The 17,379-nt window shown below is 48.8% G+C and overlaps 1 protein-coding gene across 1 annotated transcript in view; it reads left to right on the top strand.

Moving 5' to 3' along the window:
* SAMD4A (sterile alpha motif domain containing 4A) overlaps positions 1-17,379 on the top strand; it is a gene marked incomplete at both ends in the record, with an annotated part of 96,422 nt that overhangs the window by 53,129 nt on the left and 25,914 nt on the right. The window contains one exon of the mRNA XM_010011763.1: positions 7,807-8,325. Within this exon, the coding sequence (XP_010010065.1) occupies positions 7,807-8,325 (519 nt within the window). The remainder of the gene's footprint in view (positions 1-7,806; positions 8,326-17,379) is intronic.

The raw sequence follows: 17,379 nt of genomic DNA on the forward strand, positions 1-17,379 counted from the left end.
TTTGCCTTTTTGTGTCTCATGATAGACCAAAGATGCTGGGGTAGCACAGAGCCATGCAGCCACCTTGGACCTAGAGGTTCGTAGCTGTTGGGGTGGGTGCTCCAGGAGGGAAAGTGCAGAGCCCCGATTGCCATGAATAGCAGGCCCCAAGCTCCCCTTGTGTCCAGGGCTTGATTGCAGGCCTTGTGGCTGTTCCCAGCTCCTAGATAAGGCAAAAAAAGCCACTAGTCATTAGATTTCTCCCCAAATCAGGCTGTTAAACCTGCATGGGGGGAGCAAAAGCAAAAAGCCAGCTTCAAGGTTTTCTTGGCTTTTCCTCTGTCAAATCCCACATTATCTGCTGGGATGGGTGGCTTAGGGAACCTGGGAAGAAGTGGTCCCTGGGATGCAGAGCTGTCTTCTCTTGGCCACTGCAGCACAGAGACACAGGAGGTGCCAGGAAGCCATGGGTGCCAAATCCAGCAGGCACAGTGCTGTCTGGCATGGCTCCCGTTGCCTTCAGATGTATAGGATTAGGTCCTCCTGCTCCGCGCTGAGGTCAGCTCTAGCACACACATAAATTCAAACCTGTTTGAATGTAGGAGGGGGAGGTTGGCAGGGTTTACACACTGCACTGCAGCCTCTCAGCTGCAGATGTGCTTAGAAACATCACTGGTATTTTGCCTCTGTTAGCCACAGATTTGCATTGATTTTGGTGCGACAATGAGTAGGATTCAGGTTCACCAGCATTTCAGTGTCAACTTGCATCTCTGTTTTGTGCAACTGGCAATAACCTTTTGTTGTTGAGATTTTTTTCTTTTAATTAGCATCAGTTGCAATAATGAGAAGACACATCCTGAAATTCTATTTGACCTCTTGTGGAGGGAGAAGGCTGACAGGTTTAACAGCGATGGTATTGATGTGCTCTGGATGGGGTACAGAAAGAGTTTCCAACAGCGTTCTCACTTCGTTTTCTTTAATGTTGGTCTTTTGAGTGAGGCTGGTTTAGGAAAAGAATCATGTAAATTTGCCCAAACAAAGTACTGTGAATGGGTTGGTGTGCAGGTGCTAATTACTGCAAATAATAATTTAAATCCCTTCATCTGGAAACAAGTTGTAGCTCACCTTCAGTCAAGCTGCTGCAAGCAGGAGCCAGGGCAGAGGTTCGCATCCACAGTAGTGTAAGAGGGAAGATTTGTGTGACGGGTGGTGGGTAGTTGGACCATCTCACAGACCAGTACATCCTGTTGCAGGAGGCTGGGACTGACAGCAACCTGCCCTTTTTTGGTAACGCTCAGGGCAACTTCAGGTTGAAGTCTCTTAGTTTTTCACTTCTCTGCTTTAACTTTGCTGCAAACCATCCTGTGTGAGATGGGGTATGGTCTCTCCACCGCACTCATGCTTTTCGCCAAGCCAAATAAGACCCGATTAACGTGGGTACAGGAAGTCATAGAGCCAGCAGAAGTGTTGCAATCAGATCAAGATTAATGAGCATAGAGCCAGGACCTGTTAAAGACAGCATATTTAGCTTTTGCTGAGCTTACCAGAAACATGAGTGGAAGGTGACTTGAGTGCCGAGTCCTTACTACCTGATGTGAGAAAAAGCAGGACATCAAGGAGCTCTTTAATTCAGACTGGAATGTATCTGGAAGCTGAAGCCAGATAAATTCAAGCTTAAAGCAGATAAATTCAACTCAAAATGAAGGCAAACTGAAGTGCTTGGGAGACACTGGAACAAACAGCCAGTAGACGAAGGGTTGGGGTTTGTCTCTTGGTGGTCGTTCACTGGGAGATGACATTTTGGCCAAACAGAGGTTGTTGGGCTGCATTCATATGCAGGCTCAGGTTTCCTGACCCCTTTTGCCTTGCCAAAGGCACCCATGCAGCTGTAATAGGTGTTAGATACCAGGGCTGACTATGGAGATGACCTCAGTTACTGCAGATTTTGGTGGAGGTGCAGCATCTTGCATGCATGTATGGAGGAGCTGATGGGTAGTGATGTGTTGCTGGGTCTTTGTGCAGCAGGAGGAATCTGGGCGCTGATTTTCCTCCCTCTGGTGAAAAAGTGGGTGCCTCCACATAGCTCTGCCCGTTGCCCAGAGCTGGTGCTGCATTGGTAATTGAAGAAGTGGCAAGCAGTGGGAACCTTTTCTGGGAGCTGCTGAGGAAGGCCTCCTGCAAAAGCTTCTTGCAAGCCCAGAAATGGCCATTGCTTGCACCAGGGCTACCGATTTCAGGTTGCTTGAAGCAGTTGCAAGCTACCTAAGCACATGTTGGATTTCTGGTTTGCTGTTGGCCATCCAAGACATGAAAACTTCAGTGTTGTCCATCCTTAGGAAGGCTCGGTTGCCATCCAGGAGTACCTAGTTCCTCCCTCCAATCCCTAATGCTACAGCATGTCACTTTAATGATCAGGGATCACAGCCTAAATTTTTGGTACAAGCTCCTGATTTTCACCTCAAGTACATCTGAGAGTGCTGGTCCATTCAGCCCTGCTGTGAAGGTGCTCTGTTTGGTGGGTGCCCTTCAGATGTGCGCATCTAACTCTTATTCATTTCTTGCTTGGACAAATTATCTGAATGGGCTTTTGATAACTTTTTATGGAAGATGTTCTTAAACTGAAACAAGGCCATAATAAGATAGTAATTTAAGAACAATTTACTGAGAACTGGAGCCCTTAAATACATTGACTTACAGTTGTGGAGCCTGCTATTTGATATCAGGCCTGCTATTTGAACATGTTCTGTCTCAGGAAATCCTTGGGTAGTTTTTAAAACACTTCCAGTCTTTAATTGTTGTCCTTGTTACTCACGATAAGCTGCTGTCTGGCTTATAAACTACACATCATTCATCTTGCCCACTTCATCAAAACCCCAGTCATCATATTTGTCTGTTTCACTTCTGAAATGTGATAAGTCACATATGGAGCCACAACAGGAGGATAACCCAATTTCTGCTTTCAAAATGAAAAGGTTTATCTTGTTTGGGGTTGGTTGTTTTTTTAGGATCTTTTTAGCATTTGAGAGGTACCCTATACTGTCACTGTTATTTGGAGGCATCTCACCTGATGAGATACAGGCATTCATACGCCTGTGCTGACAGCTCCTCTCAGCCATCCCTTCAGGCAGGGTTGGTGTTTTCAAGGTGAGGGCCAGAGATCTTTTTGCAAAAATCAAAAATAGAAGGGAAAAATAGGCAGTCAGGTGCTCTGAGGTCTCTAAATGCAGGCACTGGTGTACTGCCTGCATTGGTTTTTGCAGGCGTCCACAGGGGCTGTGTGTATCCCTGCCGTTGTCCATGCAGGCTGGCTTTACCTTTGGAAAACTGCGACTCTTCCTGGCACATCATTAACAGCTTTGGGAGCTCCATGTGCCTCGCTGGCAGTTGAAATAATCCAGTTATCTGTTAGGAGGCAGGTTCAAAACAAAGGCAAAAAGTTCCTTTATGCAGTGCAGCACTAGAGGTGGATCCGTCGCCAGTGGACATGGAGACAGTTAACAGTTTGCAGGGATCCAGAAGTGATTAAGGAGATTTGTGACAGAGAAATCCAATAAGTACTTATTAAATTGACAAATATCACCTCTTTCTCAAGCCAGAAAGCCCTGTGTTTAGGGATAGTATTGGACCTATTCATAGCGCAGCACAGGTTTCAGCCTTGGAAGCAGGACCCGGCTATATTTGGTGCTGTATTTATACACAGGCAGTCTGCACATGCATCAGCTGTGCTGTATAGCAGCAAAACTGTATCAGTTAACTAATCCTATATTAGAAAGTAGTTTCACATCCCACCTTTATTCAGCCTTTTACCCAAGAGAAAGAGTCTCCTAATAAAAATCGGAATTTTCTGCTTTGGGGACACTGGCAGCTCCCTGGTGCAAGGGGTCACAGGGCTGGGATGGAAGATAGATCCTTAGGGTGCTCATGGTCAATTGTTATTTTAGGTCATCTCCGAAAGTAGATGTTGATGCAGTGGCAGCAACAGGCAGGACAAGGATTTTGGGGAGTTTAAAAGCAGCATGATGGAGTTTCTAACTTTGGGGATTTCTCTATGCTCAGATTTGCCTGCTGCAAATACCAATAGTCTTGCTTTGCCTTACAGCAGCAAAGGCCTTGTGATAGAAAGTATCAGGCATCCTTGAAGCAGCACCCAGGGGAACTAATGAGTCTTTAATGCGATTAGTGTCTGTGACCCCATAAACTACTGCAGGTAGCATGCCAGGACCCTGGGACATGGGAGCCCAGAACTGGGACACATCCTAACCACAGCTGAGCCCAGGGAGGGGCTTGTTCTGGTAAAAAAGGATGAGGTACTCCAGATGTCTGAGAGTGCATGGCAGCAGGTAGGGAGCTGAAGTGGGGGTCCTGTGATCTGGGAGAGGGTGGAGAGGGGCTTTGGGGGTGTCACCAGCCCCTCTCCCCCTGCCTAGATGCAGCTCCAGCTTTCTTCCTCCCATGTCACCCTCTGCAGATCTCTCCATTTGCTGGCATATAGGATTAAACCTGACCTTCCACCCCATCTCAGAGAGAGCCAGACCTCTTTCGGATCTAATTATTTTCCATTTTTGTTTAATTGTGCACATCCTGCTGCTGGCTGAGAAAGGAGAGAGGCTCCTGCCCACTTGTGATGGACACCCTGCCCCCTGTGAGCCACACAGACTTTTGGATCAGTGTTCCATCATTTGGGGTTGTGATTTCAACCCCCCAGATCTCTTGGAAGTCTGAGGCAAGTTTCCCAAGAAGTGGCTCTAGCACTATCCCGTGTTTCTCCAGCTCTGACCTTCATGCTCAGCTCTCCCACGTGCAAGGAAGAGGAGTCCAGCCATGGCCATCTACCTCCCCCATCCTCTTCCTCCACCCCTGCACCCAGTTTGCACCAGGCTCTACTTTCAATGCATGTATTTTGCTACCTAGTTCCTGTGCACAAGTGGCACCAACTTCTTTTAGCAGTGCACTGCCTGCCTTTTTTTAATGATCTTTTGATTTCTCAGTTTATCCAAGCTGCTGCAAAATCCCACAGCCTCTCCCCAGAGACAGTGCCGGGCTTGGATTTGGCTGTGCCAGCCTGAAAGTGTTGCTGAATCGCCCCAATGTGAGGATGGTAAGGGAATGGGTGACATCCCTCTGAAGGAGGAGAGGAGAAAATACGACAGGTTTTCAACCCTCTGGGCAGCCAGCCAAGAGTGGGGTAGAGAAAAGGACAAAGAAATCCGATTAAGCATGACAGGAGGCTTTGCCTGTAGCAGTTACATCTACATATAGAAAATATGGAGATGCTCTAGTGGACCTTGAGTCCCGCTAAACTCATGTATTTTTTAGGACTTCACTTAGGTTGAGCATTGCTTTTCCAAATCTCTTTTTTTAGCTCCAGAACAACCTCACAGCATCCCCACGGGCACAGGAACACACTCAGATACCAAAACTCACTTCTGCTTCTCCACCAAAGCTGTGCCATGCCATGTCCCTTGAACCCCTCAGCACAGTGGCACGAGATGGCTCGGGTACACCATCAACCAGGTCAGGAGCAGCTCAGCAGGAGGAGTGGGTCTGCACAGAAGTAAATACCACTGCAGAAAGTTCCAGCGAGAGCCGTGGCGTTTCCAGCAAGCCATCTAGTGGCTTCCTCTTTAAATGGTTGCATGCCTTGAAACTGGGAAGGCAAAGCTGGAGGGGTGAGTGTTGCTCACCACCGCAGTTGTGTCAGGGAACCGACATGCATGGCTCAGTCCTAGTTGGGAAAAGGCCCTACAGTAATGGCCCTCTTCTGGGTCATGGGGTGGTGGAGTGGAGGAAGGGTTGGGGTAGGTGCTGGACAGTAGCGTAGATGTTCCCAAGAGCAAACCTAATGGGTGATCCTACATGATGATCCAGATCTTCATTTCACTGGTGTGGGTTTGGTTACTCTAGCATAGGAAGAATATAGGGATAATCAATATTTTAGAGCAGTTTCATCTACAGTATGGATAGAAGACAGCAGATGGGGAGGGAGAACATAAAGTTTGGGTGTTCTTTTTTAATCATGTGAGAACTCAGAGCATTTCACTTCGTAAAGTTTTGGGCAGTAGGTTTAAAGCAAACAGAAGGAAGTCTTTTTTCACCAGATGGTGTAGCTGTGGCAGTCTTAGGCACAGCCTGCTACAGGGACAGAAAATTTGAAGGCTTCAGAGAGGGGTTTGGTAGACACTGGAGGAGAGACTGGCCTGGGGCTGGGAAGTGTCAGTCGAGTGGTCTAGGTAGATCCTGAGCTATCCTTGGTTGGTGTTTGTAAAATCTGTTCAGAAAAACATCTAGTGATGGAGGTTTCACAATGTCTGTAAGGCAATCTCTCCCTATGCATTACTAGCCCTACCTGTAGAAGGTGGTTACTTCATGTCCAACCTCATTCACTTTTGCTGCAATTCAAACCTATTACTGCAGTCCCCAGGAGATGTGGAGAGCAGCTTGCCTATGCTGGTCTTCACCTCTCAGACAGATGACAGGCTGGCCACTGCAGTTTTTGTGCAACATGGCATTTTGACTGATGCTCAGCCTGTGATGCTTCCTGACCCCAGACCCTTCCCCTCCTGGTACTGAATAGCAGTTTGTTCCCACGTGCATGCAGATGTTTCCACCTACTTAATGCAGCTGTTTTTCTGACTTTTCTCCAGGTCTCAGCATTGTTTGACTTCTAATCCAGTTTCCTGGAGTGTTTTAATTTCTCCTAGCATGATATCTGCGTGTTGAATACGTTTATCACATCATCCCTATCACCAGTGACATACTGGGTAGTGTCACAGCTGGGACAAGTCTCCTTGCTCAGCACATCCTCCCAGTCTGACAATGAATCACCAGTAATGACTCTCTCCATATGGTTTTCTGATGAGTTGTGTGCCCACATTAGAGTAGTTTTGCCTGAGCATGTTTCTCTGGTGTGCTGCTGAGGAAGCCATGTGCAGCAGCACCTAATGAATATCAGGATATATGGCGCTGACTGCTTCTCCAGCTATTCACAGGCCAGTTACTCTGTCGCAGAAGGAAATTAAATTGTTCTTGACAAATCGGTGTCGGCAGTCGTTTATCATCTTGTTATCTTCTAAGTGCTTACAAATAGGTTGTTTCATTATTTGTTCCATCAGTTTTCCAGGAGTTCAAGTTAAGTGACCTGACTTTTTCTTTTGTGTATTTTGTAAAGCTAAACCCTATGTTTGCTTTTTTCCTGGTCTTCTAAAGCCTCTCCTGTCTGCTGTGAGCTAACAAAGGAATAATAGCTCTGCGGCTGCTTCAGCTGAGCCCTTCCCTCAATACCTTTAGGGTAGCTTATCACGCCACGCTAGTGGATGGACCAACACCCTGGTTTGGTTATTGCCCTCCTGCTGGGATGCTTCTTCCCTTTGTCCTCTATGCTCTTACCTGTGTTAGCTCATTTGAATCTTTTCTATTTTCCAGCCAGTGCTTTTAAAAGGTTAGGTTTATCCACAGAGTGCTTTTGTGTAGTATTTTGTGTAATCTGCAATGATACAGAAAATTTGGGCCAAATCATGACTTTAATTAACATTAAGACAACAGCAGTGAAGCTACCTGGCCATAGAGATGGGTGTAATTTGTCTTTTTTAGTGATTTTCAGGAGCATCTGGTAATGATTACTCAGTGTCCAGTTCAGCACACCTCGGTTTTCAGAGTATGGTGACCCCCTGCCTGGGAGATGCTCACGCAGTGGCATCACACATGCAGGCATCCCTTTGGTGTGTCGTATTTACCCTGCCAGGGTCTATTTATTTCTTGTATTAGCTCTGTTTGCAGATTTCTCAGTTCTCTTCCTTTTTTTTTTTTTCCTTTGTATTCATTCAACAGGAATCATTAACCAATGGCAACAGGAATCCAAGGATAAAGTGATTTCCCTATTGTTAACCCACCTGCCCTTACTGAAGCCCGGCAACATTGAGGCAAAAGTTGAATACATGAAACTCTTGCCTAAAATCCTGGCCCACTCAATTGAACACAACCAACACATCGAGGAGAGCCGGCAGCTGCTGTCCTACGCCTTGATACACCCTGCCACTTCCTTAGAGGACAGGAGTGCCCTGGCCATGTGGCTCAACCACCTGGAGGACCGCACATCGGGCGGCTTCGGCAGCCAGAACAGAGGTCGGTCGGATTCGGTGGACTACGGTCAGACGCACTACTATCACCAAAGACAAAACTCCGACGACAAACTCAATGGATGGCAAAACTCTCGAGACTCGGGCATAAGCGTCAGCGCTTCCAGCTGGCAGGACAAAAACCTGGCATGCGAGAACGGCCATCTGCCCCTCTACTCCTCCTCCTCCGTCCCCACAACCATCAACACCATCGGCACTAGCACAAGCACCAGTAAGTACCCGTGGGAAGCTCTGGGGACGGTCACCCAGGGCCATTCTGTACAGCACAGTCCCCCTATCCCACTAGAAAATATTGCTTTGACATGGTTAGCAGAGGGGGTAGGTTCGTCTGGGCCACAGAAAGCTCCTTTCTATTTTTCTTTCCCCTACTTTTTTATTTCCTGCCTGCCTTTATTTTTTTTCCCCCTCTAGTCCTATGGGGTTTTAAAGACCTGGCAGCTGGAGAGGAGGGAAAACCAGCCAAGCTGTAAGAGCAAAAAATGTGTGTTGTTGAAGGGAGCCCCTTTTATTTCATTTAGCTCCATGAAGATTTGCAGTTCCTGTTTCAGGAGTTCCTAAAGCAAGCAGGGACATGATACTTCATGTCCAAAAGTGAGCTGGCAGACTTGAGGAAAGACCAAAAGTGACCTGAGGATTTACTGGGAGGAAATGGGGTCAGTGCCCTGAAATGCAGGCATCATTTTTGGAAGCAGGGTTGGAATCTGTGATCTTCAGGGCACATCCGAAAATGTTCCCTTGTATCTGCAGCACATGGAGGAGTGAAGCTCATGGTGACCAGGGGGTTTAAATACACAGTCCTCAGTGTTCTCTGGGAGATGTTGGGTAGCTCTTCCACTGTGGATGAAATGCCAGGCTTTTGTGGGAGGTGGAGGGTGCAGAGCCCAGCCCAAGGCTTCGGCACTCAGAGATGCTGAGGAGCGCTGTGGCTGGAGATCACTAGGTTTGTGTGAAGATGTAGTGCAGCTGTAACTGTCTTTTAAAGCAGCCATTGATGCCCCCAAGCCATCCTTGGGAGAGGAGAACAGAGCATCTTCTCAGCAGTGCTCGGGAGCTCCTCTGCCCATCTGCTCCCTCTGGAGGGCTGTCATGCCTGCCTTGCTATCGCCTTGGGTCACTGTCACCATTTCACCTGCAAGGCTGAACGTCCTCCTTCACTTTGGGGCATTCAGAAGGTCTCCTTCCAAGATGCTTGGCATCTCCCTAGATTCAAGGGTTGCAGGGAGTGCTTCAGGGAGGTGAGGCTTCTTGTGGTGAGGGCGCTGCCTTCTTTATCAGCATGTGGAAAGCCACAATTAAATAGCTGAAAGCTTTAAAATGGTCACTTAAGGCTTCTGGGTTTTCCCTCTCTTGTAATAAGCGCTTTTTTTTAGGTGGTGTTTCAAATCAACAGTGATATGAAACACAGCTCTGGGTCTGTCGCTGTAGCACCCAGGTCTCTGCCTCTCCAGTGTCCATCCTTGCAGGCAGTGCTGCCTGCTTTACAAATAGGGATTTAGCAGAAGGGTCTCAGCCTCTCCACTGACTGAACATCATGTCCATCCCAACCCCTGTCTGTGAAGCCCTAGTTCCTGCTGGGGCTGTGGGGATGTTCAGCTTCTCCAAGAGCTGGGTCCCTGCCCTGCAGAGGAAAGCTGTTTCAAAGTGAACAAGCTGCATGGGAAGGGCTTAACAAGGAGACAGAGCGAGAAGAACACTGAATCTATTTGCAATTGGTCTGTTAAGCCTCACTAGGGATTACTTTGGGGGGGTTCTTCCTTGTGGTTTTTGCATGCCTGGTAGTTCAGAGGCTTTGCACACCATGGAGGCAGTGGAAGAGATCCTGGATTCAGTAGGGATCTGGTTCTTCACACCGAGATCTGGAAGCAGGGGGGTCTGATGGGTGCAGGAGGTTAATCATTGACAGTGGCTGGAGCTCCGCAAGATGTGTTATGTCTTGAAGAATGCTTTCCAAAAACCCCTCTGTGTTTCTTTCAGCTTTTTGCTCTCAGACTTACCTCGTAACAGAAGTACTGACGCGCTTCTTGCCCAGCGGGGTCCCCAAGCATTAGCACAAGCCACTGAAACCCAGGCAACAGCTGAATTACTCATCAGTGCCTGAGCTGCCGCACTGCTGAGGCTTTTCCTAATTTCTCCGCACCAGAATAAGGTGTGTGCAGCAGCGCAGTGCTGGGATGGGAGCAGTCATGAGTCTGGCAGCAGCCGTAGGCTTCACCCTGGTCTTTTGCTGGAATACTGCACCTCTCCACATCTCTGCTGCTTGTTTTGCTGCAGCATCCCCTGCCGTAAGTCCCAGCATGGCAGCCTTTCCACAGTCCTTCCCAGCATCCAGCAGTAGATGCTTTTCATAGTGTCAGGGCAACTCGTTCACGTTGTCTGTGAGCTGCAAGGTTTATAGAGTCTATGTTCAGGGAACCTTTTCCCTGAGCATTGCCACAGGGTCAGCATGTATGGCTGAGTAGCTTTGTCAAGGTTATCTGAACACATCTTCAGCCCAGTCTAGTCCTATATGTTAAGATGTTTTGATTCCTGCTAATGTACTTTGGTGGCAGCATGTTCGGACAACCTGTGGGTTGAGCTAGAGATGATCCAACAACACTTCATGTGTTAGTTCAGAAGCTTCCTTAACGCAATATTTGCTTGGACAGAAGCACAGTAAGTCCACAGATGCTAAAAAATAAACACGGCTGTCAGCCTTTGTCCCAGCCCCTTGAGTCGATCAATACATCTATTAATCTTTTATTCCAAAGCAAAGCCCTCAAACCATTACTGTTTGTTTAGGTTTTGCTGTTATTTTTAAATTCTCCCTCTTACTTGGAGGTGTTTATCTGGGCAGGGGCTTAATCCAGCAACACCCTGCAGGGCACAGCCTTCCCTGACCTGCCCCCACAAAGGCACTGCCTGTTCCTGATGCTGAAATGGGACAAAGTCTTTCCCGGAGGAATAACGTGGTGATCTTGCCCAAGGTACTTTCTTCTGGTATTGTGGCATAATTAGGTGTAACAGTATTACAGCACAGGGTTTAAATATGGATGGTTGAAGCTCACATGGCAATTTGCTTTGTGCTGTCCTTGTCTTTGACTCGACCTAGACCCAGGCTTTGAGACTTGGTTCAGGCTTGGTTCATCTCCATCTCTCTCTCAGTGGCACTGGCTGGTGTTAGCCAGGCTTGAGGAGATGTTGCTGGAGTCCTTCTGCCTTTGCAGGACAAGTTGGGAGTGCTCTGAAGGGTTTACCACAGTAGTGGTGATCTAGGAGTGGGACCAGTGTCCTAAGTGATGGTTTTGGGTCTGGAGCGGTCTGAGAGTATGGATTCACCAAAGTGATGGAAGTTCATGTGCTCCCTCCCATCCGTTGCATCTGCTTTCTCAGCTTGAGCTGCAACCTTAAATGAAGCTTTAGCGAACTGGGAGAAAAGGAGCCTCAGTGTGGGCTCGGGAGTGCAGGTGGGCAGCAGGCCAGAGCTGCTTCAGGCGTGGTGGGACAGGGTGAAGCCCAGAGCCCGGCTCTGCAGCCAAATCAGGCGGCGGTTGCAAAACGTCTGGGTTGCACAATGCCTTTACAGTGACACAGGGCCTGCAAATTCTGAAAGGACGGAAAAAAGCAGCTACCTTTAAAGCTGCAGACCAACAGCTTCTTGCATGGGGACTCCAGCTCCTTCCTTTCCCCTGTGTAATTGGTTCCACCGGAGTACCATCTGATGGCATGCAATGCGGGCTTTGGTTGTCAACTGGAAGTGCAGCATAGCTTGACCATGTGTTTTCTGCCCTCTCAGAAGGGAATATGTGCAGAGGAGAAGGAAGGTCTCCTGTTAAATACACTTGTCCAGTGCTGAGAACGTGGAGTGCAGGTACACTGGTCTCACTTGGACCATAAGGTGTGCAAGCAAGAAAAGAGAAAGAAAAGCACAAGGTTTAGTGATAGTGGTGGTAATACCAGTTGGCAGTAGTGAGCCTGTTGAACCACAGCTAGAGAGGTAAGGATTTGGTTCTTGGCTCTGACATACATCTGCTGGATGAGTGTCTTGGTCCTCTACTCGCGTATATAATCTGTGGATGACGGTATTGCTTCTTTTTATCAATATATGGTGAGATTTTCCTATCCTCTCACCTCTGGTGTAGTACCAGGGCACTTAAACTCGTCATTGAGAGCAGGTTCCCAGGGGCAAGTCTCTGCACAGGGGTAGGAGGTCTTAGTTTTACTGGAAGAGCAACAGTATCTTGTTCCAAACCTTGAATTAAGAGCCAGATGTTGCAGGCTCTTTCTGGCAGAGGAGTGAGGACCTCCTTACTCCAGTACACGCCCAGAAGAGGCAGCTCAGTGCCAAGCACAGGCAGTACTTCAGCCAGAGTGAGTGCCTTCAGTTGTCACCCTGCTTGGGGGACAGGAGTTCTGCCCAGACACTCTGTGGGCTGTAGTGCTGCCATAAAGCAATGGCACATTGGGTTCCCCAGTGGGAGACAGCCCTGGAGAAGGTAGGCTTGGTCTTACTGCAGCTTTGTGTGTCTAGGAGTCTGTCTCCTGTCTGTCCTTCCAAAAAGAGGAGGAGGTCCCTGGGTTGGTAATGGTGGTATCTGAGTGCATGGCCAGTGGTGCCTTGCAGTCCTGTTCCTGGGTGAGCACCCAGTGTGTCCCTGGTGTGTGTGCCCTGGTCGCTTGGAGTGGCACCAGTGCCTGGAGGTGTGGTGTGCATGGCACCAGGGGACATGGTATGCATCACAGGTCAGTGATGGATAGATACAGTCAGAGACCTTGCTATGGAATGTCCTGCAGAGCAGAAATCCCAGGCATTGGGACTGCGTTCACACAGGAGAGATATTGCAAAGTCTTTGGTATTTCAGTGTTGCTGTGCTGCCTGACTTCCCTGTGGGTGAGCAAAGAGGTCCTTAGGCCAGCAAAGCTGTTTGCCACTCTGCAGCAACCTTCTGCTTCTGCACAAATGGGAAAGATAGTGAGTGCACAAGCCTGCTTCACCCTTCCCATGGTAATTTCTTCCAGAAGACTGGTGGTATTTGTCTATGAGGAGAGAGAGCAGAGCGAGCAGTACAGTGCAGGAGAAATATTATTCACCTATTTAATCTCCTTGTCCTGAGAAAGGCAAATCTCTTATCTGGTCCTAGAGCTGAAGAGAAGGAATAAATCAGTGTTCTTCCTTCCATGCACGCCAGTCCAGGCATCTGCCAGCTCTCAAGAAATGCTGACATTTCAGTCATGCTCAGGTGGCACCAGCAAGTCATACTGGTGATCAAACTCCCACAAGAAGTGTTGAGATACTGATGGCAGCAGGGCACCCTGCAGAAGGAGAGACTGTCCCGTGCACTCTTCTGTGAAGATCCCACCAAGGGCTGCTGGCTCTTGGACAAGCCTACAGTCAGTTTATGGAGGCCCTGCCATCCTGGGAAGGGTTATCTGTCCTGTTCCCCTTTCTCAGAAGAGACTCAATCCCAGCTTCTGCCCTACAGGCAGGTCTGCAGCCATTAAACTGGATGTTGGCATGTGTGCGCGTGATGTGGCTTGCTGGATTTTGCCTGACATTTGCCCCAGTTATGGACTCCCTAGTGAGAGAGCAGATGAACAAGGTGGTGGAGCTCTTCCCCAGGTCATCAGGGAATTGCGGGGGAAGAAATGACACCAAGAAATTACACCACTTGTCATGAATGCAGTGTGAGTTTCCTGCCTCTTCGTCCCCCTACGCTGTTGTGCAACAGCTTACTGCCTACTACAGGAGAGAACCCTGTCGTCATATCCAGTATCCAAACTGAGCTTGATAACGGGTACCTGCATATTTTAAACCTCAGGACCACCCTGATTTGTGTTGGTTTGATGGGCAGCTTGCAAGTACTGTGTTCTCCTCTGTCTAGATTTGCAATGATACCTGAAGGGGATTCTGTGACCTCAGCCCATGTTTGACTTACACAGAGTGTGCAAAAGACTAAATAAGATTACGACAGTGAAGGCAAACAAATGTACCGTTATTGCTGAGGCAGGGAATTAGCTTTGTACTCAGAAATTGCCTTCACAAAGTTGTTCCTCAGTTTGCCGTGCTGTACACTGAGACTTGGCAGCCTGGCACTCATCCTGCCAGGTGGGGACACCTCTAATGTTTGCTTTTTTCCTCCTTTACTTATGGACTGAGAAAAGCTCGTTGGCCTTCATTGCACTTGAGTTTTTGAGCAGTAGTAGATGGGGGCATTTGTTGTCTTACTCATGCCCTCTAGTGTTGTGCATAGCCATTGGAAAACGTTCCTAGGAGTCACCCATTTTGCCAGGGTCCCATCGCTACAATATCTTGCTAATTCTGTAGCTTAAAAACAAAATTAGTCATTGTACAAATGTAATGTGTGAGTGGAGTGGTTTTCTCAAATCCATGCAGCATATGCACAAATACAACAGCAAAAGGGACTGAGAGTGAGAACAAGATAGAACCATAGAATTGTTTAGGTTGACGAAGACCTTTAAGATCATTGAGTCCAACCATAATCTTCTACTCCAGCTCTGAGCAGCAGATAGACATTTCCTGTCCCCTCTGTAAATTCAAAGCACTTGGTCCCTGGGGGATATGGTCTGCAGCTCTGCAGGCAAGGAGATGAGCGGTCACCTGCCCTCAGCCTGGAAGCCATCAAACATTGATTTGGTGGTGGAGACCTTTTGTGGTGTCAGCATTGCTGGGGAAAATCTGCTGCTGCTCTTGAGTGGTCACTGCAGAGCTGTGCTGTATAGCCAACATCCCTTCCTGCTGTCGAGCTGCTCCATTTGCCATGTCCCTTGCCCTCTGGTTAGCGGGGAGGTGTCCAAAATCAAAACAGAGCAAGCTGTGCCCACTCTCTCTGAGCTCATCCGCTGGCCAGGATGGTTTTAGTTGATGGGCCAGCTATGTGCTCTCATCCCACTGCCAGCCCAGCTCCCACACTGCCCAGCCCTGGTCTCCAAGCAGGGCAGAGGGGATGCGGATGGCTCTGGGTGGTTGAGGTTAGCAAAGCAGAGCTGGTGTTACCCAAGACATCAGACAGCACAGAGACAGAAATGGGGTCTTCAGTGCCATGCCCACTCTGCTCTCATGTGGGAGTGAGTGACGACGGGGGGCATATGTGCAGCCTACAGCAGGCAGCGCTTTTGGGCTATACGCCAATCCTGCTGTAGGCAGGGTGCTGAGCGAGTGATGGATACCTGATGCCAAGCAGAGCGAGTAGGCAGAGAAGCAAATGCATTTCCCACGGGTGTGCTGCAGTGAGTGGCTTTTCACATGAGCGGCAGGCTGGATCCTGTGGTCCTACCTCTGCTCAGCCCCTTGACAGCCATGATGCTCAGAGGCAGAGATGTCACCAAAAGGTGGAGTGGTGCTGCTGTCCCAGAGGGAAAGAGGGGAGGGGACCTTAAGGCTCAGCTCAGTGGTGACTTGCACCAGGTGATACCACGGGTGGCACATGAGCATGCATGGATGTCATTGATTGCTTTTGCCTGCTGGGAGATACCAGCTGGCATGGGTACTCCTAAACTAGCCCTTGTGACACCAAACAATGCTTCTGGGCACTTAAAATAATTTGTGTAATCTGGTCTGCCACAGCCCTGGCATTGTTAGTGTTAGGGAAACAGTGAAGGCAGGGGGGAATGTTGGTTTGTGTGGCCAGTGAAGAGGAGGGGGGGAGCACTGGGTACCAATGGGTGACGTGGCTTTCCCATAAGAGGGTATGTTACACATGCATCCTCTGGGATCACACCATTGCTTCCTCCAAACCTGGTATATGCAAGGTTTGATCGTTGCATGTACCCACACGTCTCCTTACAGGGAGGAGATGCTCCCAAATTCACGTGCCCTACTCAGAGAGTGACGGCTCTGCAGCTTCATGGCTGGATTTGAGGCCACGTAATTTGGGAACTTCTGTTCCAGCAGCTTCTGGGGACGCTCCCATCCCCTCAACTTGTGAAATCCCACTGCAGTCACTGACTGTAAGCACTCGAGGCAGGGATAGCATGCCCTGAGTTTGCACAGGCGTTAGTGTGTTGCTTGTCCATTGGCAGTGGGAGGGAGGACACCATCCTTGACCTGCAGGTCAGGGTGGGGGAAGCTTGAAGCTTGCAGCAACAACACTGCCTCCGCTTTTGTTACAGCAGCCCAGGTGTCTTTGGGAGGGGTGTTAAGGAGCAGCCACAGTGGTTTTGTGCATTATTCTATGGTCCTTGGGATTCCTGTCACCAATGAATCATGCTTATGAGCTGTAATCAGGGCAGAAGCCACCAGCGCAGCTGATTGATGTTCTCCAGGCTGCAGAGCAAGATCAGACATCCCCAGTAATTCTCTCAGGCCCCTCGGCAGTCTCCTGTGTCAGTTGGCTGGGAGGTTTTGTTGATGGATGCACCCTCCTAGACCCAGGTGTATTTTACCAGCTGCCTTGGTGCCTGTCCGATGCTGGCACAGATGGCAGTAAGCTGTGGTTACTCATTGCATAGGAACTTTTTGCTCTCCCGAGGGAAGCTTTGCTTTTCCCATTGCCCTGTGAGTGCCCATGAGTCCCTGTCTGCAGTTTGTATCACCGCCAGAGCCACCATCAGCATGGGGCTAGGGGCTCTGTCTAGAAGCCAGGTACCCAGAGATTCTCAGCCCCTTCACTATTAACTTGCGTCCATAAAGTGCCTGCTGAGTAATGCCTGCAGCTGCCTAGAGCTAGGGATTGCTCTCACCAACTCACCCCTGGGCTCCTAGTTGCTAGAAGGCACTTGTGGGGTACACAGCAGGCAGCTGCAGAAGGGGAGGAAGAGTCCATGCTAGCAGAGGCATGCAGTCCCCCCTTAAACCCTTTTTGCTCCTCCACGTCAGCTTCCCAACACCACTTTTACTCAGCCTTTCCTCGAAACATTAGGAAAATCAGATTTGTAATGTTTTCCTGAGCATCCTTGTGGGGTAAGAAACCCCCGAGAGGGTTGCATTCCTATTGCTCATCCTCTGAAACCATGCAACTCTGGGCTTTGGCAAGTGAAGAAATGGAGGCAGATGAGCTCTCTTACCCCCAGCCATCAAACAGCAGCTGCAGAAAAATGGCAGGAGGGTGCTGAGGAGGGAGGAGAGTTCTGAGGCTTGGATTCATCCGAAGCAACTCCAGTCTCCTTCTCAACGGCACGGGGACTTGCTGTGTTCTCCTGACTCAGTAACAGGCTGCTATTTAATTAACTTTTGACTTCTGGTTTAAAGGAACAGTGCACAAAATAGTTATTTACTTCATTTGGGAATTCTTTTAGTTGTTACCATAATTATAGCTTCCTCCTCTTTCCC

This window comes from Nestor notabilis, unplaced genomic scaffold, assembly GCF_000696875.1.
Source record: "Nestor notabilis isolate BGI_N333 unplaced genomic scaffold, ASM69687v1 scaffold22263, whole genome shotgun sequence".
NCBI classification, from domain to species: Eukaryota; Metazoa; Chordata; class Aves; order Psittaciformes; family Psittacidae; genus Nestor; species Nestor notabilis.